Source organism: Pavona decussata, unplaced genomic scaffold, assembly GCF_977016875.1.
Source record: "Pavona decussata unplaced genomic scaffold, jaPavDecu1.1 SCAFFOLD_85, whole genome shotgun sequence".
NCBI lineage: Eukaryota > Metazoa > Cnidaria > Anthozoa > Scleractinia > Agariciidae > Pavona > Pavona decussata.
Window position 1 is genome coordinate 1,789,927 of NW_028145503.1, and position 25,323 is coordinate 1,815,249.

The 25,323-nt window shown below is 39.7% G+C and overlaps 3 protein-coding genes across 10 annotated transcripts in view; all 3 read right to left on the reverse strand.

Moving 5' to 3' along the window:
* Positions 1 to 25,323, reverse strand: part of LOC146475212 (uncharacterized) — a 48,140-nt gene that overhangs the window by 11,928 nt on the left and 10,889 nt on the right. The window lies entirely within an intron of this gene.
* On the reverse strand, positions 471 to 18,884 carry LOC146475213 (tetratricopeptide repeat protein 28-like). Of its 7 annotated transcripts, XM_085116148.1 has the most exons (4): positions 7,485 to 7,503; positions 6,681 to 6,775; positions 2,076 to 4,930; positions 471 to 1,681 (listed from the first exon to the last, which is right to left on the reverse strand). In XM_085116148.1, the coding sequence occupies exon 3, from the start codon at positions 4,910 to 4,912 to the stop codon at positions 2,078 to 2,080; it is 2,835 nt and encodes a 944-aa protein (XP_084972274.1). In that variant the 5' UTR covers positions 4,913 to 4,930; positions 6,681 to 6,775; positions 7,485 to 7,503; the 3' UTR covers positions 471 to 1,681; positions 2,076 to 2,077. The 7 variants fall into 7 exon arrangements, with proteins under 7 accessions (XP_084972274.1, XP_084972271.1, XP_084972272.1 ...); XM_085116145.1 differs by lacking the exons at positions 2,076 to 4,930; positions 6,681 to 6,775; positions 7,485 to 7,503 and adding exons at positions 12,057 to 15,169; positions 18,827 to 18,884; XM_085116146.1 differs by lacking the exons at positions 2,076 to 4,930; positions 6,681 to 6,775; positions 7,485 to 7,503 and adding exons at positions 12,057 to 15,169; positions 18,018 to 18,115.
* The window catches only part of LOC146475214 (uncharacterized), a 48,838-nt gene continuing 34,618 nt past the window's right edge, over positions 11,104 to 25,323 (reverse strand). Inside the window, exon 3 of one of the 2 annotated variants that reach the window (XR_014865988.1) lies at positions 11,104 to 11,133. The gene's annotated coding sequence lies outside the window, so the exon portion shown is untranslated. Of the gene's footprint in view, positions 11,663 to 25,323 lie in introns of both variants that reach the window. The other variant, XM_085116138.1, reaches the window with a different exon arrangement.

Sequence of the window (25,323 nt, forward strand, 5' to 3'; positions counted from 1 at the left end):
CCGACAAAAATCATTACATCCCATTGACTGCTAAAACAATTATCAGCTTCGCAAGTTGCGCTTTCGTAAAGTTTTATTAAAAATCAGTGATCACAAATCCAAATTTTTCCCGTATACGAACAAGACGAACCATAATTTGTAACTTTAAATACATGTACCTGAGTCCTACAAATACAATGTTGGATACTCATAAGCCAGAACCCAACAGGGCAATAACTTTCAAAAATTTATTTCAACAAATTACAAGTGTGTTTTAGCAATTTAAGGCAACATATACAAAAAGAAGTTTGCACGTATTTAATACAGCTCTTGTTACAACCTTGGTGCCAGGAGGGGAGGGGGGGGGGGGCTGTTACCCCCTATAATGGCCTATACGGAGAGGCTCCACCCGAAAGAGGCAATTTTTTCGGCTGGATGTTTACAAAAGAATACTGAGGGATTTCACGAGCTGAACTATAGAAAATGATACGGAACTGTTATTAAGTTATTTTTAAAAAATGGTTTTGCAAAATAACTCGAACAGTACGTAATCGTGTTTCAAATGAGTACCATTTTGAATAGAAGCTATATGAAAGAGTTACCTTTTCTGCCAAAAGTGTATATCAAAAGGTAAGGGTTTGGAGTTCGGAACGGAACCTCCCCGTAAAAGAGAAAATATGAGTATTCCCCCCCGGGCCTTGGTAGTACTTTAACACAGACCCAGAAGGGGTCAGTGAGAATAAAGGATATACAACATCATTTGCTACACAATTCACCTTGATTCAAAATGATTCGAACTAAACAAGAATTACTGAATCCTAAATCCCGAAAGCACTTATTTGTAAAATAAAAATCATAGACTCTACTCCGAGAAGCCATCCAAAAGACGTTTTTTTGTCGTTAACGTTACCCTAGCTACTGTTTCTCGGTTTGTCTTAAGTAAATTGTAATAGCAACACTCACGTATTTATAAAAAAAAAAAAAAAGCGATTCATGCGGCGTTGTAACATGCGGTCAGGCTTCATTTCCTTTTCACTTGGAAAACATTTTCACGAAAGTCGAATTGTACGAACGAGCAATAAGAGGAAATCTAAAATCTAAATCTAAATGTCGTTATGTCGGCAAAGTCGTGGGACGTCACGCCAACTCTAAAATAATAATTAACAAAACTATTCTAAAATATACAAAATAACAATAAAAGTTAATCTACCAATAAGAATTAAATTAAATTAATTTACTTTTAAAAATACAGAGAGATTGGCTGGAAATAGTTTCTTCTGGAAATAAAAGCACTGTTGAACTTGGGCGTGGTTAAGATGTTGGACTTCTTGATTATTTTTTATCTGGGCACGAACCAAGGGGTACTGAAGGCAATGCTTTAGTATCTTTGTTTCCGTTTCTGTTGCTTATATATTCGGAAAGGGGCGGGGGAAGGGGAGGTAGGAAGAGGGGGCCGCTTACTCGGCAGTGAAGCTTAAAGGGGGAACACGCAGCGATAGAAGGGCACACATTGCTTACTTTGAATATCAGAAGCCTTATCTCCTACAAGGAGATGAAAGACAAGAACATGAACAAGGTTGAACGAAAGACAGCGAATATGGAGCGATCGATTATTCAAGCCGTCATTCTTTAAACCTTTAACCCACGTAGTTCTTCGTTGTTTAAATTTCTTGCCAGCCCGTCCCTGGTCTTGCGGTGGCACCTGCATGATGTGAATAAAAACAAGAGTACTTTTAGGCAAACGGTCCGAGTATATGCTCTTGCATCAACCTAAGTTATACGCGTACGAGTAATCGATTCAGACGAGTAGAAGGAATGCATTCTTTTATTACAAAAATGATTCTGTCAAATTTCTCAGTGACACGGAACGAAAGGCAATTTATCTTACAACTGTACCAACCTATGTTTCCCCAATATAGTGTGGAATATAGGGAATGTAAATAAACTGGAGAAAGAAATAAGCTCCCTTCAGACAGGAGAATTCCCCATCCATTACCCTGTTTAGTCAAGAACAATAACCCTCTCAAAACGTGTATTAGCATTTTCTGAAATTATTTTAAATCCGTAATGTCAAATAATCGCTTTAAACTACTGACCTTTACTTTCCAAAATCAAATGTAACGTTATCCCCGATCAGCATGAAAGGTGCCCACTGTCTTACTTCTGAAAAGCCGTTACCTCTCATCCATTTCATGGTCTGGTGAAGAGCTTCACTGGCACTTTCACCACAGACGAGATGCTCGTAGAAACGACTCATGAACTGCTTTGTTGCTAGGTCCTCTAAGGCCCATAGGGAAACCAATACGGAACGTGCACCGGATCCTAAGAAGGCTCGCGCGATTCCAACAACTCCCTCGGATCTAATCTGACGACGTGCACTGTGGCAACAACTAAGAACTACCAGTTTGGCTCTCAGACGAACTTGTGAAACTTCAGCCATTGTTAATAGGTAGTGTTCTTCTTGTGGAATCCCTTCAAAAGAGTGTGGAGCGGCAAGAGCAATTTCTCCTCTTTCGGCGTCACCATGGGCAGCGAAATGTATCAGACCTACTGAGTTAATTCGCTGAAGAACTGCCTGCTTGGTTGCATGCTCTCCTAACAAAGGCTGAGCTCCCAGCAGTCGTGCGATCATCTCTGCTTCCTCCCTTGCGCCAGGCAATGGACATAATGTCTCACGACGTCCCTTGTGAAACACCTGACCAATCTTGGGCTCACCCACTATCAGTACATCGGTCTGACTGTGATAATCCTCTGGACTCTCCTGAATCAGCCTGAGAGTCGTCAAAGAAGGAGCTATGCGGATCCTAAAAGTCTCTGATAAATACTTCCCATTTTCATCCTTGAACGCAGAAAATGGAACTTTCCATAGGACGCTATCCGGAACAATGATGACTTCGGGCTTCACAAGTAAGTCAGCAACAGGACCGATAATCATTTTATAACACTCAGAGAGATTTGGTGGATCAATATACTGGTTTTCGTCGTCTCCGTCTTCTTCAACTGGACGTAAAATGGCGGGTTCTTCACCCCCCGAATGAGACGCCTGTTTCAAGTGAGCAGTGTTTGAAGGAAACAGTGATCGATCTTCGCAGTGCTCTTGAGTGAGCTGGAAATGAAATCTCCTGAAAACAATGTCATTGAAAATTGTATCTACAGACCTGCCTTCCTTCTTGTTTCCAAAATTGTCGTTCACGTCTTTAATTCGAAAATGTATGGTTTTGTTTGGCTTGATAACCCACAGTAATATATGGAGGTCATGATCGGAAATGTATAAACAAGAACAACTTTCTTTTGTCTCAGTCCTTGCAATGTTAAACCACGATTGTGGACTCACTGATGTTTGTTGCTCCACAGAGTACTGAGCTGACATTAAGTCTGAAAGGGCTCTGGCGCGTCCGAGTTCTTCTGTGCAAAGTGCTTCATGAAATTTCCCAGTCATCAAAAACATACGGCTGAGGTGTTTGTATGTAGAAGCGTTCTTTTCGGAAAAAGAAATATTAAATTGATCATTGGCTCTTAAATGAATTCTCATTTCCTCATTCTTTTCAATGCTTGCAAGTAGAGCCGAAACAACATCGCCTGTGTTTCCAGTCAAACCCAATGTGTCTACTGCAAGTAAAAGTTTAAGATGCGGATCAATTTGTCCAGTCTCGTAACTAAGTGCAATTGCCTTCTCGTGATATTGTTTAGCCTTCAAATATTCACCTGTACCAAGAAGCATATTTCCCAGGCTTCCATAGCATGATGCTTCTACGACGGTGTCGCCAGTTTCTCTGCTGATCTGAAGTGCTTTCTGAAGATATTTTTCCGCCTTGACATAATCAGCGACAGAATTAAACACATTTCCCAGGTTTAGGTAACATGCTGATTCTCCGCGTTTGTCACCAATTTCTCTGCTGATCTGAAGTGCTTTCTGAAGACATTCTTTGGCCTTGACATATTCACGGACAGATTTAAACACCTTTCCCAGGTTAACGTAACATATTGATTCTCCGCGTTTGTCACCAATTTCTCTGGTGATCTGAAGTGCTTTCTGAAGACATTCTTCCGCCTTGACGTATTCACCGAGAGATTCAAACACACGTCCCAGATTTGCGTAGCATGTTGATTCTCCGTGTTTGTCACCAATTTCTCTTTTGATCTGAAGTACTTTCTGAAGACATTCTTCGGCCTTGACGTATTCACCGACAGATTCAAACACTTCTCCCAGGCTTCCGTATAATGGTGCTTCAACGTGTTTGTCACCAATTTCTCTGCTGATCTGAAGTGCTTTCTGGAGATATTCTTGCGCCTTGACATATTCACCGAGAGAATTAACCACATCTCCCAGGATTCCATAACATGCTGCTTCTCCGCGTTTGTCACCAATTTCTCTTTTGATCTGAAGTGCTTTCTGAAGATATTCTTCCGCCTTAACGTATTCACGGAGAGAATTAAACACATTTCCCAGGATTACGTAACATGCTGCTTCTCCGTGTTTGTCACCAATTTCTCTGCTGATCTGAAGTGCTTTCTGAAGAAATTCTTTCGCCTTGACATATTCACCGAGACATTGAAACAAATTTCCCAGGCTTCCGCAACATGCTGCTTCTCCGTATATGTTGCCAAATTCTATAAAGATGCTGAGTGCTTTCAAGTAAAGATCTTTTGATTTTTGATACTCCCCTTGGTGTTGATGCAACTTTCCCTGTTCAAATATTTGCATTGCTTCTTTGCATCTTGCATCATACTGGCGGTGCATTCTATCGCTCTCTATGGCACCTGTGTGGTCTCTGATAGGAACGAAGTTACTCGTCAATTGGATGTTGTTGAGAAGAATCAAGCGTTCCTTGTATAATTCGATGGCTTTGAGAATACGACCGGTTTTGAAAAGGAAATTGGCCACATGTGTAGCAGTATTGATAACGTGTTCAACTCTTTTAGTGCTGCTCATAATTGCTGTTTCTTCAAACTACAGAGAGAAAACAGTTAGTGTAATCATGTATTGATTTCACTGAAGGAAGAGTTATCAAAAAATGTAATGCACGTATCAACGGTGATCTGGGTGGTGGTGATGGTGGGGGATAAATCTCCTAATCCCCTGGCATTTGCACAGTATTATGAACAAATCTACAAATAACAAGGGCGATATTTTATAGCAGAAAGCTACCACCATCACTACCCCGATGGTAATTAGTACTATATGATCAATCGTTGAAAGAGCTTGAGTAATCGTTTTCAATAGTAAATTGATCACATCATTTTGGTTTTGATTATGAAGTCACTGTCCGTCAGTCCGCGAAAATTTGCATGGCCAACTGCGTTTTAGGAAAACAAAAAGAAATTCTGAAGGCAACAACATTCAAAGTTAATTTATGTATTCGTTGATTATGTTTACAAATGTGGTAAAGGAGAGAAAGAGAGACAGGAAAAAAAAAACAAAAAAAAAAAAAACAAGAAAGCAGGCGCGACGAATAAGCAAAGTTCATTGTGATAGAGAGCCACTGAGAGCACGAGTAAACAGCCGAAATATTAGTGAAGACTAACGGGAAAAACAGCAGGATAGAGCATGATAAAAGAGACCAAATTATACTAGAGATCAGCGGGAGAAACAAAACGACAGTGCACGAGAAAATTACTCTTTAATAGACGGCAATAATAAATAGCTTTACGGCGAAAACCTTAATTCTACGACTTCTGACGCCTTGTAGTGTAAGAAGACAGAGTAACGAGTAACGAAAAAACGAGTAACGGCAAAAAAATCCACAGGTTAAAAGAAAGGAATGAAATATAAAAATATAAAAAAGAAAGAGGAAACGAGCAAAGGGAAATAAAATTCGGTAACGAACAAAAAAACAAATGAAATGAGAAAGAAAAGATAAATCATTTGCCAACGTTTGTATCGCATAGATTTGTTTAACAGAGGACATAGCTACACCAGCAACTACAACTGAAAACAGGGGAGCCTTTTGAGCTTTCTACAGGGTTAATATTGTTAATATTGTAAATCACCTCAGTTACGGTGAGTTTGGTCCTTATAAAATATTATTTTTCTTTATTTTAAAGGTGTTCACAAACAACTAATGCTCGAATAAGTATTAATATTTCATTCATAGAATGTTTATGTCTCGTGCGTCAAATGTCGTTCGGCAAGAAACCAAAAGACTGTCTCAGCTGCACTACTAAATAATCAGTTAATGCACCAAAACAATAAAAAAGCTTCCTATCTTTAAACGTAACAACTCCTGCAGGTTGTATCTTTAGTGCAGGCCAGAGGAAAAGTTTGTGAATAACTTGAAATACTAACTCAACCGAATGAAACCAGCATCTAAATGATCACTTTTATTAATATTTACCGCTTAACAACCGCTGAAAATTCTTGTGGTCTCAACGACAAAAAAATTAGCAGATATCAACAAACTACTGGAAATAACTCGTCCTCTTTCTTGCTGTATAGTTTATCGCAATGCCCAGAATTTATGAACTGGCTTAAGTTAGAACCAGCGGGTTTTCACTTTTTTTTATGACATAACAAATTAAATTTGCATTCATGTAGTTTATAAAGGAAACTGAACAATTCTCCCCCTTTCACCTTTTCACGGTAAAAAATGAAATTATACTGGAAAGTAAACAGCGGTGTGATAAACTAAACAAACGATCGGGTTTGTCGTAACTGACACGATGTCGATGTCTTAATCATTAAATTTAGTTATTTTACTAACCTCGTTGTCTTGTCGTATTCACTGTTGTTGAAGGAAAGGCAGTCACATTTTGGTTCCAAATTTCTCGCTGTAAAAAGTGAAACCGGAAATTTTTTCTGAAACCAAAGAAGGGTGACATGCTCTGATCACAAAAATATTTGGTGGAGAAAAGAAATGTCCGAAAATATTTTTGTCCAAACAAAAACTTGGTCCGAACATTTTTCAGCCGCAAAAATTATACTTTTGGAAATCGCCTTTTCTCGGTAAACACTAATATAACAAAAGAAAGCAAACAGTGGGCCAATAAACTTAATAAATGGCAGAGTTTGTCGTAAACAGACATCAATCCTTCTAATGTAAAACTGTTAAATTAGCAGGGTACCATCGGTTCATAATATCTGTTAATAAGGCAGCCGAGAATCGCCTTCGAATTAAGTTTGAAAGAAAATCTAAAACGGTTTGTTTAAAAGATATCAGCTCAAGATTTCGTTACACTTGAAAATAATTCCTTTTGTTTTCGAATAGGCAAATATCTCGTTCGGAAAATTTGAAAGTATGCTAAACGTTTTAGTATGGCCAGAAACAGCTCTTAAATTCTTGAAATAAGATTCCGTTTCCTCGAACTTTCTTCAATTAAATTTCATCTAAAGCACCCAACAGATTAAACTGAATTATCTCCCAGAAACATATCAAAAGGCCACAAAATGACCAGGGAAGATAGGAAAAAACATTTCAACTATTTTGCTTTAAATGTTTTCGATGCATAGGTGCAGGCCATTCGCTAGACTCAGACTAAAGCAAATAACATTGTGTAGTTGTACTTACCTCAAACCGTTGGTCTATTCACTGTTACTGATAAAGAAGTGACTAGCTTGCTTTCAAGTTTCTCGCCTTAGAAACTGAAAAAACGAGGTTCAAATTGCTCTTTATTATGAAAACAGATGAGTCATATGAGCATATTGTTCACGACGTCATATATCACAATTATAACAAGAATAGTTTGTTTGTACGGTGATTTACAACTTGGAATTTGTAATTGTTTTATTACATGTACGGTACAAAACGGCAACTGCAGTCATTCCTCGCGAAGCGAGGGTCGAAGGCCCGAGCGTAGCGAGGTTAATATTAAATGACAAACACGCACAGAAACGATAAACAAACAACAAACATTCCCACTACACTAAAATTAAAACTTTAGGGATCGGGAATACTGATGACACACAGTATCCAGTATCCCTACCAGATCATCTTTTTCAAAGTTAACGCTATCTTTGCGAAAACGACATGAACGTGGTGACTTAACAGAAATTTAAGCATATACACTAATTCATGGTAAGGTAAGGGTGACTATATGGAGGGTTAGGGTTATGTGGGTGACTATATGGTACCTTAACATGAATTGCTTATCCCTCCCCGATTGTACGCCTCCTATGCAGGCTAACTATTTGCTGTTTATACTCTGAATAGTTAGAATCACCAAACACCAGGCAGGACAAATGTACTAAAATTTTGAAATTTATTGTATTTTGGAAAAAGTGATACTGAAGACATAGGGAAAAAAATAAAGTTATTTACAAAATGCTGTGATCGTTCTTGAAAAAAAAAACTGGTCGATGACTTGTTAAAATGGAACACATTTGTATTTAACAAAGTTCTTTTAACGACATTCCATTTCCGTCTGTATAACTGAACGCGTATCTTCCGAAAGTTGAAGATGTATAGGGATGTCAATTTAAAAATCTACCTTCCCGTAACCCATATTTTGCCGTTTCAGAAACGAAAAAAATGTCAACTCAAATGGAAATTGAAACGCAAGATTGAAAGTTAAAACAAAGAGCAATGAAAAGAAACAGGTTCAAATCTCCTCGTTTCATATCAGGCGTCAGCAAACGTCAAATAACTTGACGGGAAAGGGCAACAGCTGGATCGAAGTTCTTTCCTTCTTGTTGTGCAACTTGCTGGTGAGCGGTGATCATTTCATTTCTTGTTCAGGATACAAAGAATATTTACGCCTGACAAGCCCAAGTTAACTCGTCTGAAAAAAAAAAATAATAAAAGAATTGGGTTATGAGCTAAGCATACAGTCACGGTAGATGTGCTGTCTTTTTACAACCAGCAGCAAAATTGCCTGTTTTCCCGCGCTTGCACTGGGTGCCTATTTTCCCGCGCTTGGTGCTGGTTGCCTATTTTCCCGCGCTTGGCACCGGTTGCCTGTTTTCCCGCGCTTGGCACCGGTTGCCTGTTTAACCGCGCTTGGCACCGATTGCCTGTCTTCCCGCGCCTGGCACTGGTTGCCTATTTTCCCGCGCGTGGCACCAGTTGCCTGTTTTCCCGCGCTTGGCACCGGTTGCCTGTTTTCCCTCGCTTGATACTGGTTGCCTGTTTTCCAGCGCTTGGCACTGGTTGCCTATTGTTCCGCGCTTGGCATAGGTTGCTTGTTTTTCCGCGCTTGGCACCGGTTGCCTGTTTACCCACGCTTGGCACCGGTTGCTTGTTTTCCCACGCTTGGAACCGGTTGCCTGTTTACCCACGCTTGGCACCGGTTGCTTGTTTTCCCGCGCTTGGCACCGGTTGCATGTTTTTCCGCACTTGGCACTGGTTGCCTGTTTACCCGCGCTTGGCACTGGTTGCCTGTTTTCCCGCGCTTGGCACCGGTTGCCTGTTTTCCCGCGCTTGGTACTGGTTGCCTGTTTTCCCGCGCTTGGCACCGGTTGCCTCTTTTCCCGCGCTTGGTACTGGTTGCCTCTTTTCCCGCGCTTGGCACCGGTTGCCTGTTTTCCCGCGCTTGGCACTGGTTGCCTGTTTTCCCGCGCTTGGCGCTGGTTACCTGTTTTCTCGCGCTTGACACTGGTTGCCTGTTTTCCCGTGCTTGATACTGGTTGCCCGTATTCCTGCGCTTGGCACCAGTTTCTTGTTTTCCCGCGCTTGGCACCGGTTGCATGTTTTCCTGCACTTGGCACTGATCAGTTTGATTTTTCCCGCTCTTAGCACTGGTTGGAACAGCGGTTGGCGGTTTAATAAGGCCTTGACGTTACACAAAATCAGCAGCACAGGTGCGAACCTTAAATCAATCAGGTCGGCGTTACAGTTTTGTTTTCTAGGCCGCATAATAGGCGAGGGGACATTTAAAAAGGCTCTTTCTCTCTACTATCACGCTCTCTCTCTCCTAGTCTTTTGAGCCCCCAGTGGGGCATAGGGCCCACTCTCTACCATCACGCTAGCCGACGAAAATCATCACATCCCAATGACTGCTAAAACAATTATCAGGTTCGCAAGTTGCGCTTTCGTAGGTTTGACAACTCAGTAAAATCTGCTTTGTGAAACGTTTGAAACGCCGAACGATGTGACTAAACTAAAACTAAACGTGCATTGTACAATTCACTCTAAACTGATTATTGCTTCCACTCTTACGACTAATTTGTAACTTAGTAATGCAAACTTCATAAAGTTTTATTAAAAATCGGTGATCACAAATCCAAATTTTTCACTTATACGAACAAAACAAACCATAATTTGTAACTTTAAATACATGTACCTGAGTCCTACAAGTACAATGTTGGCTACTCATAAGGGAAAACCCTACAGGGCAATAACTTTCAAAAATTTATTTCAACAAATTACAAGTGTTTTTTAGCAGTTTAAGGCAACATATAAACAGGAAGTTTGCACTTATTTAATACAGCTCTTGTTACAACCTTGGTGCCAGGAGGGGAGGGGGGGGGGGGGAGGGCTGTTATCCCCTATAATGGCCTATACGGAGAGGCTCCACCCGAAAGAGGCAATTTTTTTTTCAGCTGGATGTATAGAGTGTGTGCACGGCGGCCATGTTGGAGGACTAAAACAATAGAAGATATTTGCATAAAAATAGAATATATTTCCCAAAGGAAAATCATTGTATTGTTTCGGTCCTCCAACATGGCCGTCGTGCACACACTCTATACAAAAGAATACTGAGGAATTTCACGAGCTGAACTATAGAACACGGTACGGAACTGTTAAGAGGTTATATTTAAAAAAAGGGTTTTGCAAAATAAACCGAACAGTACGTAAGAACGTATGTGAAATGAGTACCATTTTGAACAGAAGGTATATGAAAGAGTTACCTCTTCCGTCAAAAGTGGTATATCAAAGGGTAAGGGTTTGGAGTTCGGAACGGAACCTCCCCGTAAACGAGAAAGTTTGAGTATCCCCCCCCCCCCGGACCTTGATACTACTTTAACACAGACCAAGAAGGAATCTTACTTACTTACTACACAATTCACCTTGATTCAAAATGATTGAACTAAACAAGAATTACTGAACTTATTTGTAAAATAAAAATCATAAACTCAACTCCGAGAAGCCATCCAAAAGAAGTTTTTTGTCGTTAACGTTACCCTGGCTACTTTTTCTCGGTTTGTCTTAAGTAAATTGTAATAGCAACACTCACGTATTTATTAAAAAAAAAAAAAAAGCGATTCATGCGGCGCTGTAACTTGCGGTCAGGTTTCATTTCCTTTTCACTTGGAAAACCATTTTCACGAAAGCCGAATTGTACGAACGAGCAATTAGAGGAAATAAGAGCACTGTTGAATTAGGCGTAATCGCACGTTTGTGGCGCTCATTAATTTAAGTTAAGATGTTGGACTTTTTGATTATTTTTTATCTGAGGACGAACCAAGGGGCACTAAAGGCGGTATTTTAGTATCTTTGTTTCCGTTTCTGGTGCTTATATATTTAAAAAGGGCGGGGGAGGGGAGGGAAGAGGAGGGGGGCCGCTTACTCGGCGGTAAAACTTAAAGGGGGAACATGCAGCGATATAAGAGCACACATTGCTTACTTAGAATATCAGAAGCCTTATTTCCTACAAGGAGATGAAAGACAGGAACAGGAACAAGGTTGAAGGAAAGACAGCGAACATAGAGCGGTCGATCATTCAAGCCGTCATCCTTTAAACGGTTAACCCACGTAGTTTTTCGTTGTTTAAATCTCTTGCCAGCCCGTCCCTGGTCTTGCGGTGGCACCTGCATGATGTGAATAAAAACAAGAATACTTTTAGGCAAACCGTCCGAGTATATGCTCTTGAATAAACCTAAGACATACGCGTACGGGTAATCGATTCAGACGAGTAGAAGGAATGCGTTCTTTGATTACAGAAATGATTCTGTCAAATTTCTCAGTGACACAAAACGAAAGACAATTTATCTTACAACTGTACCAACCTATGTTTCCCCAATATAGTGTGGGATATAGGGAATGTAAATAAACAAGAGACGGAAATAAGCTCCCTTCAGACAGGACAATTCCCCATCCATTACCTTGTTTAGTCAAGAACAATAACCCTCTCAAAATGTGTATTAGCATTTTCTGAAATTATTTTAAATCCGTAATGTCAAATAATCGCTTTAAACTACTGACTTTTACTTTCCAAAATCAAAAGTCACGTTATCTCCAATCAGCATAAAAGGCGCCCACTGTCTCACTTCTGAAAAGCCATTACCTCTCATCCACTTCATGGTCTGGTGAAGAGCTTTACTGGCACTTTCACCACAGACGAGATGCTCGTAGAAACGACTCATGAAGTGCTTTGTTGCCAGGTCCTCTATGGCCCACAGGGCAACCAATACGGAACGTGCACCGGATCCTAAGAAGGCTCGCGCGATTCCAACAACTCCCTCGGATCTAATCTGTCCACGTGCACTGTGGCAGCAACTAAGAACTACCAGTTTGGCTCTTAGACAAACTTGTGAAACTTCAGCCATTGTTAATAGGTAGTGTTCTTCTTTTAGAATCCCTTCAAAAGAGCGTGGAGCAGCAAGAGCAATTTCTCCCCTTTCAGCGTCACCATGGGCAGCAAAATGTATCAGACTTACTGAGTGTATTCGCTGAAGAACTGCCTCCTTGGTTGCGTGCTCTCCTAACAAAGGCTGAGCTCCCAGCAGTCGCGCAATCATCTCTGCTTCCTCTCTTGCGCCAGGCAATGGACATAATGTCTCACGACGTCCCTTGTGAAACACCTCACCAATCTTAGGCTCACCCACTATCAGTACACCGGTCTGCCTGTGATAATTTTCTGGACTTTCCTTAATCATTCTAAGAGTCGTCAAAGAAGGAGCAATGCGGATCCTAAAAGTTTCGGATAAATACTTCCCATTTTCATCCTTAAACGCGGAAAATGGAACTTTCCATAGGACGCTATCAGGAACAATGATAACTTCGGGCTTCACAAGTAAGTCAGCAACAGGACCGATAATCATTTTGTAACACTGAGAGAGATTTGGTGGATCAACATACTGGCTTTCGTCGTCTCCGTCTTCTTCTACTGGACGCAGAAAAACTGCGGGCTCGTCACCCTCCGAAGAAGACGCCTGTTTCATGTAAGCAGTGTTTGAAGGAAACAGTGATCGATCTTCGCAGTGCTCTTGAGTGAGCTGGAAATGAAATGTCCTGAAGATAATGTCATTGAAAATTGTATCTACAGACCTGCCTTCCCTTTTGCAGTTGTTTCCAAAATGGTCGTTCACGTCTTTAAGTCGAAAATGTATGGTTTTGTTTGGCTCAAGAACCCACAGTAATATTTCGTGGTTGAGACAGGAAATATATAAACAAGAACAGTTACTTTCTTTTGTCTCAGTCCTTCTAACGTCAAACCACGATTGTGGATTCACTGCTGTTTGTTGTTCCACAGAGTACTGAGTTGACATTAAGTCTGATAGGGCTCTGGCCCGTCCGAGTTCTTCCGCGCAAAGTGCTTCATGAAATTTCCCAGTCACCAGAAACAAACGGCTGAGGTGTTTGTATTCAAAAGCGTTCTTGTCTAAAAAAGAAATCTTAAATTGATCATTGGCTCTTAAATGAATTCTCATTTCCTCACACTTTTCAATGCTTGCAAGGAGACTCGAAACAGCATCGCCTGTGTTTCCAGTCAAACACAATATGTCTGCTGCAAGTGAAAGGTGGTTTTTCAGCTGCAGATCAATTAGTCCAGTCTCGTAACTAAGTGCAATTGCCTTCTCGTGATATTGTTTAGCCTTCAAATATTCACCTGTCCAAAAGAGCATATTTCCCAGGCTTGTATAGCATGCTGATTCTCCGACGGGGTCGCCAATTTCTCTGCTGATCTGAAGTGCTTTCTGAAGATATTCTTCCGCCTTGACATATTCACTGAGAGATTTAAACACTTCTCCCAGGGTCACGTAACATGTTGATTCTCCGCGTTTGTTACCAATTTCTCTGCTGATCTGAAGTGCCTTCTGAAGATATTCTTCCGCCTTGACATATTCACCGAGGGATTCATGCACATTTCCCAGGTTTACGTAACAAGTTGATTCTCCGTGTTTGTCACCAATTTCTCTGCTGATCTGAAGTGCTTTCTGCAGATGTTCTTTCCACTTAACATATTCACTGAGACATCCAAACACATTTCCCAGGTTTACGTAACATGTTGATTCTCCGCGTTTGTCACCAATTTCTCTTTTGATCTGAAGTGCTTTCTGAAGATGTTCGTCCGCCTTGACATATTGACCGAGGTATCGAAACACATTTCCCAGGTTTACGTAACATGTTGATTCTCCGTGTTTGTCACCAATTTCTCTTTTGATCTGAAGTGCCTTCTGAAGATATTCTTCCGTCTTGACATATGCACCGAGGGATTCAAACACATTTCCCAGATTTACGTAGCATGCTGATTCACCGTCTTTGTCACCAGTTTCTCTGCTGATCTGAAGTGCCTTCTGAAGATATTCTTCCGCCTTGACATACTCGCCGAGGGGTTTCAGGACATTTCCCAGGTTTATGTAACAAGTTGATTCTCCGTGTTTGTCACCAATTTCTCTGCTGAACTGAAGTGCTTTCTGAAGATATTCTTCCGCCTTGACATATTCACCGAGGGATTCAAGCACATTTCCCAGGTTTGCGTAACATTCTGATTCTCCGCGTTTGTCACCAATTTCTCTGCTGATCTGAAGCGCTTTCTGAAGATATTCTTCCGCCTTGACATATTGACCGAGATCTCGAAACACATTTCCCAGGATTCCGTAACATCCTGCTTCTCCGTGTTTGTCACCAATTTCTCTGCTGATCTGAAGTGCTTTCTGAAGATATTGTTTCGCCTTGGCATATTGACCGAGACATTGAAACACATTTCCCAGGCTTCTGTAACATGTTGCTTCTCCGTATATGTTGCCAAATTCTATAAAGATGCTGAGTGCTTTCAAGTAAAGATCTTTTGATTTTTGATACTTGCCTTGCTCTCGATGCAACCTGCCCTGTTCAAATATTTGCATTGCTTCTTTGCATTTTGCATGACACTGGCGGTGCATTGTATTGCTTTCTATCGCACCTGTGTGGTCTCTGATAAGAACAAAGCTATTCGTCATTCGGATGTTGTTGAGAAGAATTAAGCGTTCCTTGGATAATTCAATGGCTTTGAGAATACGACCGGTTTTGAAAAGGAAATTGGCCACATGTGTAGCAGTATTGATAACTTGTACAACTCGTTTAGTGTTGCTCATAATGGCCGTTTCTACGAACTAGAGAGAGAAAACAATAAGTGTAATGATGTATTGATTTCAAGAAGCAAGACTCAAGAGTTATAAATAAAAATGTAATGCACGTATCAGCGGTCATCTGGGTGGTGGTGCTGGTGGGGGATAAATCTCTTAATCAGATCCCCAGACATTTGCACAGTATTATGAACAAATCTACAAATAACAAGGGCGATACAGTCGCACCTGTATATAACGGCCCTGTATTAAGCGGCCACCCTCTATTAGGCGGCCAGTTTTCAAAGTCCCGATTGTTTGCTCATACAAACACTGTATTTGTTACCTGTATTAGGCGGCCACCTCTATTAAGCGGCCGCGGCCACCCTGTAGCAGTCCTATGTCTGTCTTTCTTTGTTATTTTTACCTGTATTAAGCGGCCACCCTTGAATGGAAACGAAGCCATATGTTATTTTATGCGGTATTTTATTGTGTTTAAAGTGCGATCCAGCATCACTATAAAGAAATAACATGTACAAAGCTACTGTAAGCTGATACTCGGCCGTTTAACGCTTTTCAGATGTCCGCAATGTGCTGAAGTACATTACCACATTACGAACGTTAAAAAAAAGTTTGTTTTGAATATGCTTCACTCTTTAGCAAGAAATTCCTCTTTAATTAACTTGTTTTTCAGCCATGTGACATTGAACATTGAGCGTAACAACTATGAAATGACGGGATGAGATATTTTGTTGTGAAATGTAAGTCATAGAAATAGAGCACTGTATACCGTAGGAGTATAGAGGACAATTTATTGTATGGTACTTTTACACAATGTTAGGTATATTATACCGTTAAGTTACAAGTTGGCACTGAACTTTGTTTAAAGTATTGATCACTTGAAAGAGTATTGATTGTCCTATTGTTTCCTTGCATGAAGTGTTTCTGTATGATACGCCATTAAAATTGACATTAGACCACGCCCAGTGAGTATTTTTAGTGATCCTGTACTAAACGGCCAGTTACTCAAGTCCCGAGGGTGGCCGTTATATACAGGTTCGACTGTATTTTATAGCAGAAAGCTACCACCATCACTATCCCAATGCTAATTAGTACTATATGATCAATCGTTGAAAGAGCTTGAATAATCGTTTTCAATAGTAAATTGATCACTGCAAATGGTATATTACAAAGCAACGTCTCATTTTGAGCATTGCCAATTTCCCCTTTATGGGTATGTGGCGACTGAGGACGAGGACCAAGAATTCATTTAACTACTGTGGTGAATGTTTCATGATTATCGGGACCTTTCCAGTCCGAAAGCGCACGCGTGGAGCACTATGGGGAAAAATATGATAACCTATTAAACGCGAGAACTTTTGGTTTTGGTTATGAAGTCACTGTCCGTCAGTCCGTTCGCGGAAATTTGCATGGTCAACTTTTTTGAGAAAGACAAAAAGAAATTTTGAACACAACAAAATACAAAGTTAATTTATGTATTCATTGAATATGTCTACAAATGTGGTAAAGGAGAAAAAGACAGACAGGAAAAAACAACTCAAAAACAACAACAACAACAAAACAAAAACAAAACAAGAAAGCAGGCGACGAATAAGCAAAGTTCATCGTGATAGAGAGCCACTGAGAGCACGAGTTAACAGCCGAACTATCAGTGAAGACTAAAGCGAAAAACAGCAGGATAGAGGATGATAAAAGAGATCAAATGATACTAAAGATCAGCGGGAGAAACAAAACGACTGTGCACGAGAAAATTACTCTTTGATAGACGGCACAAAATAAATAGCTTTACGGCAAAAACCTTACTTCTGCGACTTCTGATGCCTATGAGTGTAAATAGACAGAGTAACGAGTAACAAGAAAACTAGTAACGGCAAAAAAATCCACAGGTTAAAGGAAAGTAATAAAATACAAAAAAAAGGTAAAGAGGAAACGAGTAAAGGGAAATAAAATTCGATAACGAAAAAAGAAAAAAAGGAAATGAAAAAGTAAAGATTAATTGCCAACGTTGGTATCGCATAGATTTGTTTAACAGAGGACATAACTACACCAGCAACTACAACTGAAAACAAGGGAGCCTTTTGAGCTTTCTACAGGGTTAACATTGTTAATATTGTAAATCACACCTCAGTTACTGTGACTTTGGTATCCTTATAAAATATTATTATTCTTTATTTTAAAGCTGTTCACAAACAACTAATGCTCGAATAAGTATTGATATTTCATTCGGTAGGTACTAGAATGTTTATGTCTCGTGCGTCAAATGTCGTTCGGCAAGAAACCGAAAGGCTGTCTTAACTGCATTAGTACATAATTAGTTAATGCACCAAAATAATAAAAAAAAACTTCCTATCTTTAAATGTAACCACTCCGGCAGGTTGTATCTTTAGTGCAGGGCAGAGGAAAAGTTTGTGAATAACTTGAAATGCTAACTCAACCGAATGAAACCAACATCTAAGTGATCACTTATCACAATATTTACCGCTTAACAACCGCTGAAAATTCTTGTGGTCTCAACAAAAAAAAAAAAACAAAAAAAATAAGCAAATGTTAACAAACTACTGGAAATAACTCGTCTTCTTTAGCGTCCTCTTTCTTGCTGTATAGTTTATCGCAATGCCCAGAATTTATGAACTGGCTTAAGTCATGAACTAACGGGTTTTCCCCTTTTTTATGACATAACAAATTAAATTTGCATTCATGCAGTTTATAAAGGAAACTGAACAATTCAATCTCCTTCTTTCACCTCTTTACGGTAAAAAATGAAATTACACTGGAAAGTAAACAGCGGTGTGATAAACTAAACAAACGATCGAGTTTGTCGTACCTGACACCGGATGTCGATGTCTTTATCATTATATTCAGTTATTTTACTAACCTCGTTGTGTTGTCGTATTCACTGTTGTTGAAGGAAAGGAAGTCAGTTTTTGGTTCGAAATTTCTCACTGTTAAGAGCCGGTGAAACCGGGAATTTTCTCTGAAACCAAAAAAGGGTGACATGCTCTAATCACAAAAATATTTGGTGAAGAAAAGAACTGTTCGAAAATATTTTTGTCCGAACAAAAACTTAGTCCGAACATTTTTCAGCCGCAAAAATTATACTTTTGGAAATCGCCTCTTCTCGGTAAACAATAATGTAGCAAAAGAAAGCAAACAGTGGGCCAATAAACTTAATAAATGGCAGAGTTTGTCGTAAACACACATCAATCCTTCTAATGTAAAACTGTTAAATTAGAAGGGTACCATAGGTTCATAATATCTGTTCAGAAGGTAGCTGAGAATCGTCTTTGAATTTAGTTTGAAAGAAAATCCAAAGCGGTTTGTTTAAAAGATATCAGCTCAAAATTTTGTAACACTTGAAAATAATTCCTTTTGTTTTCGAATGGGCAAATATCTCGTTCGGAAAATTTGAAAGTATGCTAAAACGTTTAAGGTTGGCCAGAAACAGCTTTTAAATTTTTGAAATAAGATTTCGTTACCTCAAACTTTCTTCAATTAAATTTCAGCTAAAGCACCCAACTGATTAAACTGAATTATCTCACAGAAATAAATTAAAAGGCCACAAAATGACCAGGGAAGACGGGAGAAACGTTTGAACTATTTTGCTTTAAATGTTTTCCGATGCATAGGTGCAGGCCATTCACTAGACTCAGACTAAAACAAATAACATTCTATAGTTGTACTTACCTCAAACCGTTGGTCTATTCACTGTTGCTGATAAATTAGTGACTAGCTTGCTTTTAAGTTTCTCGCCTTAGAAACTGAAAATGAGGTTCAAATTGCTCTTTATTATGAAAACAGATGAGTCATATGATCATATTGTTTACGACGTCATATATCACAATTATAACAAGAATAGTTTGTTGTACGATGATTGACAACTTGGAATTTCTAATTATTTTATTACATGTACGGTACAAAACGGCAACTGCAGTCATTCCTCGCGAAGCGAAGGTCGAAGGCCCGAGCGTAGCGAGGTTAATATAACAAAAGTTGATGTTCGCGGGCGTCAACATGTTTTTGGCCCGACTCAGGCTCATTTTAGCCCGAGCCGTAGGCGAGAGTTAAAATGAGTTCTGAAAAGGGCCAAAAACATATTTACGCTTAAGAACATCAACTCTATTACTATTATAATAATTTCAGAGGGCATTCACCAAAGGAATCAAAGACAGTACAGTAAGCGATCGCAATATCTTCTGTGAACGCTGCCGGAACCGCGTCGGCGTTTATTTTATTGTACAAAAGCTTTCGTTGTCACAAAAACTGAAAACTTTGGCAGAACACCGCAAAATTTGTCAAAAGAATCTTTGCTTCTAAGTTTTCAAAAGGAAAATAACAGAATTTTGTAAACAGCGAGGAAATAGTCACCTACGACTGTTAAAACTAATTGTGCAATTGCTTAAACTGAGCGGGTTTCGCTCAAAGAAGACAAATTACATTCACCTCGCCTCCGGCCGTGGAGCTACTACAGGCATAATTTCTACCATCGCCCACGAGTTTCTGTATTAAAGGGGCAGTATCATGGGAGATCGATTGGAGACATCATGATTTTTGGCCAAAATTTACTAAATTTAAACTTTGAACACTGTGTTAATTAATTTCTCAGTCGTTTATTTAAAGAAATATTAATAGTGATTCTAAGACGAAAGGTTGAACCAAAATATAGTACAACCGGCGATTTTTAGTGCGTTACAACAGCGAAATTTGAAAACGTCCGCCAGACGTTTTCAAATTTGAACCCCTCTCTATCTAGTCATCTGCCGGCGAAAATATCATTGGATAGTTTCTTTGCATTCTGATAGTCTTTAAATGGAATTTTGTCGTTATATCTTGGCTGCTATCAACCGAATAGCGTCTTTCCGATTTTCGATGTGTTACTAAAAATAGCGTGATACTGCCCCTTTAAAGTCCTCTTCACTGTAAGACCGGAAGTTGCATGAAAGCGAGGCCTAAGGGCCATCGTAGCAAAACATGGCGGACACAAGTCACAAGTGTTGCTCGGCTGCACTGTGCAACAATCGCTCAGAGAATAGAAAAGATTTGATTTTTCACAATTTTCCGTTAGATGTAAGCCTGAGGAAGATATGGAGTATTAAGATGAGACGTGGCGACAAAAAATTTGCGTCGAACACATCTTTGTTTTGCTGTTCGGAACATTTCACCGCGGAGGATTACAGAAAAAGTCTCACTGGCAAGAGGCACGATCTTGTGAAAAATGCTGTTCCATCGGTCTTTCCTTGGTCAACGAATTGTAAAGAATCGAGTGAAAGGACCCTCAGAGCAAAAGCTCGTGAAGACAGCGCAGTTCGACCTTTTGTGGTGTCATCAGAAACAAAAAGCACAAGTCGCCCAAGTGAAGCAGTCGATACATGCAAAAATGGTAAGCCTAAAGAGGAAGATTCAGAGGACAAACCACTGGCGCCAGAAAGAGATTTGGTTGCTGAGAATTTTGAACTTAGGCAAAAACTTTGTCTTTGTAAATTTGGCCTGGAGAGGTTTGGATCCAATGACGACGACATTTTCTTTTACACTGGATTTGAAAGTTATCGAGCATTAATCGCATTTTGGAACTTTGTTAAGCCTTGCTCTGAGTCTCTGATCAGTTGGAAAAATGCACGTGCCAAAGTGAAAGGAGACCATGCAGATCCTAGTGTTCCATTTCCTTTCCTACAGCAACAGGAAAATGAAAGAAATAGAAAGCGAGAAATGGAGCCCATTGACCAGCTGTGGTTGTTTTTAACCAGGGTGCGTCGTGGATTATTCGAGCGTGACTTGGCGCACAGATTTGGTGTGTCTGTAAGTACTGTGTCGGATGTTTTTGTTACGTGGGCAAACTACCTTTACATAATGTTGGGAAGTTTGCCTGTGTGGCCTTCAAAAGAGAATGTAAAGGAGCACTTGCCAGATTCATTTAAGGGTAGATATGAAAATGTACGGGGAATTTTAGATTGCACAGAGTTGAAATGTGAACTGCCCAGGGACTATCAGAAGCATTCAGAGATGTACTCAGATTATAAATCTCATGACACGTTTAAAGGGCTAGTATGCATTTCACCTAGTGGCTGGATAACATTTATCAGTCAGTTAGGGACCGTTCATTTTTTATGAGCATGGGGGGGCTGGTGGGATTTGGTTAATTGCCACTACGAAACTGTATGACCCCCCCCTAGCATGCAATTTTTTTCTACATGGCCCCCCCCCAAGCAGAAACTTTTTTTCTGATGACCCCCCCCCCTCCCGCCCAACCAGAAACAAATCATACTCCTAACTTTAGCAAAACGCTTATGTACTGTTAATATCAAAGAGAAACGTAATTGTTACATTATAATAACTGTGATTTCTTTACAGTACTATTAAAAAGTTACCGTTCTCTGCTTAGGTAAAGATTTCTCTTGTTAAAAAAAAAAAAAACGTTTTATAGATAGCAACACGTTTACGGCAACGGCAAACCCTAAATTTCCATTTAGATTCTTAGAGGAACTATAAAAATAATCAAGCAAATGTTTAACGTGTAATTACTCCCCTTCGAGTAGAAACAATACACGTACAGATCTAAGTAACAAAATACGGATTGAAGCATACAAATCAACGATTACGAGTCATATTAAACAGAAAAAAAAACAGGGGACACACAGATATCAGGCGCGTAGGTAAGGGTTAAATAGGGGTGTTTGTTGAGCGCCGGAGGCGCTCTTACTAGGGGGGTCCGGGGGCATGCTCCCCCGGAAATTTTTGAAAATCTAGGTTTCCAGAAACCTCATTTCCTGCATTTTGAGACCCATTTTAGGCAAATCACAAATTTGTTTTACAGCAGCTTTTTAAGCTATATACATCATTTCTGCGGCATAATTGTCTCAACTTAAACAAGAAAGTTCAATGTACATTCCGCGCCCTGTCAAGTTCTGATAGCTATTCGATCTGCTGATAGTCATACACCAAGCTGGTAAACTGCACCATTCTCGGGTGTAGGCCTTCAAACAAATTGACTATCTCGTCAAGATTGACAGGCATATCATATTTGATATACATTAGAGCCAGGGCGGACATTCTACTCTCTCGCATGGTACACCTCATGTAGTTGTTCAACCTCCTCATTGTGCTTTTTCTTCTGCCATTATTGATCTTCAAAGGGGGTTCGTTCGAACCCCCCCTCCTACACGCCTGGATATTAAAGTACTGCTATTAAAAATGAGAGTTACAAGCTTTTCTGAAGATAGCCTACGGCTCAGATTTACCGTCAACTGAAGTCACCAACAACAGTTCTATTACTAAAAACTAATCTGGATGTTCACACTAGGCATACTACTGAGTCTACTGATACTCCTGGGCTCAAATAATTTACTAATCAACAGTCTTTATAAAAGTGAGTACTATTAAACAGAACAAATCTATTGATATAGTTCTGAGTACAACCACTTAATAGAAAACTACTCCCCCACGGATGATTCAATAGTGAGACTGTTACGTTTTTATATTAATTTGAACTTGTACAAACATAGGTGTCTACTTCAGTTTATATTCATTATTGCTTTTCCAACAGATATGCTTCATTTCCTCAGTTGTTGTTAATATGAAATGCAGATTTCGACCTCAGTATGTAAAACAAATTAAAAGTGGTTAGGAAAATCGTATTAAATAAAATTGAAATAATATTCAATTTCTTCATCTGTTTTTGTGTTGAGCCACTTTCAATTTCCCCTACTAGCCAATTATTTCTGGTGACCCCCCCCCTCTTTCACTCAATTTTTTTTGGTAGCCCCCCCCCTTTAGTGCCATTTTTTTTTCTCGTGGCCCCCCCCTAAATCCCACCAGCCCCCCCATGCTCATAAAAAATGAACGGTCCCTTATATCCAGGAAGAATAAGTGATAAAGAAATTGTGGAAAGAAGTAACTTCTGCCAGTTAATTGAAATGGGAGATCAATACCTTGCAGACAAAGGCTTTGAAATCCATGACCTGATAGCCCTCAGAGGAGGGAGTTTGTATATTCCTGCAAAGAGATTTTCTTCAACTGACCAGTTTACAGAAAGCCAGTGTTTTGAAACCATGAGTATAGCCAATGTTCGAATTCACGTTGAAAGAGCAATAAAACGTATAAAGGCTTGGCATATATTTAATCAAGTTTTGCCCCTTTCTACTTATGGATCTATTAATCAAATCTGGACCGTATGTGTTTTGTTAGTCAACTTTCAAAATCCAATAATTTCTGTTTAGAGTAGAGGTGGAGGGAAGTCCCATAAAAAAGTTTCAATTTTTAAGTCTAAAATGGCCACCAAGATGTCATAACCAGTTATCTTGGTACCTTCTAGGTACCAGGAATTACTTGTCAGAAACACTGTCTACCCTATCCACTTAGGAGCCAAATTGAATTTGAGATGCACCCTTTTAAGAACATTCTGATACCTTTTAAGGTCTGTTTCAAAATTTCTGACGAAACATCTCCATCACTTTTTCTATGGGAGTCCCCTCCATCCAAGACTTAAATAATCCAAGGAGCAACAAACACAACATTTGCCTAAAAGCAAAAACGTTTCAAAACTATATACTAAGAGTTTGATAAAATGTCCTCCTTTTGCTATAGCAAATTGATATACGTCTTTGAGAGGTTACAAGTTTAGTTATCTCAATGAAGAGTTCATATTCTTTCTTAGTCCTAGAGTCACTAACTGTTGTTGTTTGCAATATATTTCTTATGAAAAGCAAGTAAACTAGGTTTAATTTCATTACTCCATCTGGATGAGAATGTTACCTTCAGAACTAAAATAGGATATCTTGAGCTAGTAAAAATGACAAAGTCAGTCAGTGGAAGTGTAGAGATGCCCATTTGCATCTGTGTTTGAAACCAATACTTATGCTTATCCTTCACTTCATAGAAAGAATTGTTTTTCCTAAATGGGAAACTAGCTTCCTTTTGGCTTTGTTCAATGGCAACCTCGGGTGAAACATCCTGCTTTGACTCCAGACATTTTATTTCTACATTTCTATGCTCAATGGTACCATTGTAATATACTATGGTTGCAATTCTATCTGGGCTTGCTGCAAGGACATTGCTATTTCTGTCTAAAATCAGGCCAACCTCTTGAATTGTTACTTCCTTGATGTCTGGTAATGATAAAAGGTATTCTTTGTATAAAATTGCTGCCACAGGCTCATTTTCAATACCATAGATCATACCTTTACTTTTATAATTAAGGTGTTTAGCTTGGGAATAGCTCACGTGTTTGTAAAGAATTCCTTTTGAGATAATTCTTTTAATTAGATTTTCTGGAATCTTTGCCCCTTTATTTTGCATGTGGGTAAATACATCTTTGCATATACTGGCAGTTATCCTGTTCTGCTTTTGTTCAAACCAAGTAGGGTTGAGTGATTGCCCTCTTGTTGCCATTTCAATTCGTTGTTGCTCATCTGTAAGAGTTTCAATAAATAATGTTTTGGCCTGTGTTGTTTGTTTTGCTTGAGTGTGATAGGGATCAGCTCCTCTGTTAGCAAAAATTGGAATTGCCTGCTCTTGTCCTTGAGTATTGCCTGTAGAAACTTCTTCCTCCTGCAAATGGGCGTTACCATTAGGTTGTCCATAAAGAGTTGCATGTGGCTCAGAAGTGTGTGGCATAGCTGATTCTCTGTGCACATGAGTGATTGAAGGGCCAGGAGATCCACCATTTAAACTTTGGTCTTTTTCCCTTTGGACGTGATTGGCTCTTAGTTCTTCAGTTGTATCTGATGTACTACATACAGGACTCCAATTTACTTGAACAGCCGGTCGGTTGCTACTGATAGAGGTTGGTATCAAACCGGGAGTGGCATAGTCTTGGAGTTGCTTGTGAATTGTTGAACCTTTAGCAACTGTGCCAACCAGAGTCATTACAGTTGAAATTGACTTTTCTTCTGGTAGCATGGTTGCAAAGGGTATATTTGGGTTTATGTTCTGAAGGTCACGTTTAAGCTTGACAATACCAGTAACATCAAGCTTCCGAGATTTGGGTGGCCTTGGGTCGTAAAATTGTGATTGGACACCTCTTCTCTTCCTGCCAGGTAAGTCAGAGGAATGTCTCGGTTTTATCACATTTGAAGCCATCACTGGGTGGAACTCCACTTCACGTTTATTCCCTTTCCCCCATTGCCTTGGCTTTGATGTACAGCATCTGTTGTCAGGAGTAAAATCTCGTAGCTCTGACTTTCTCGTCA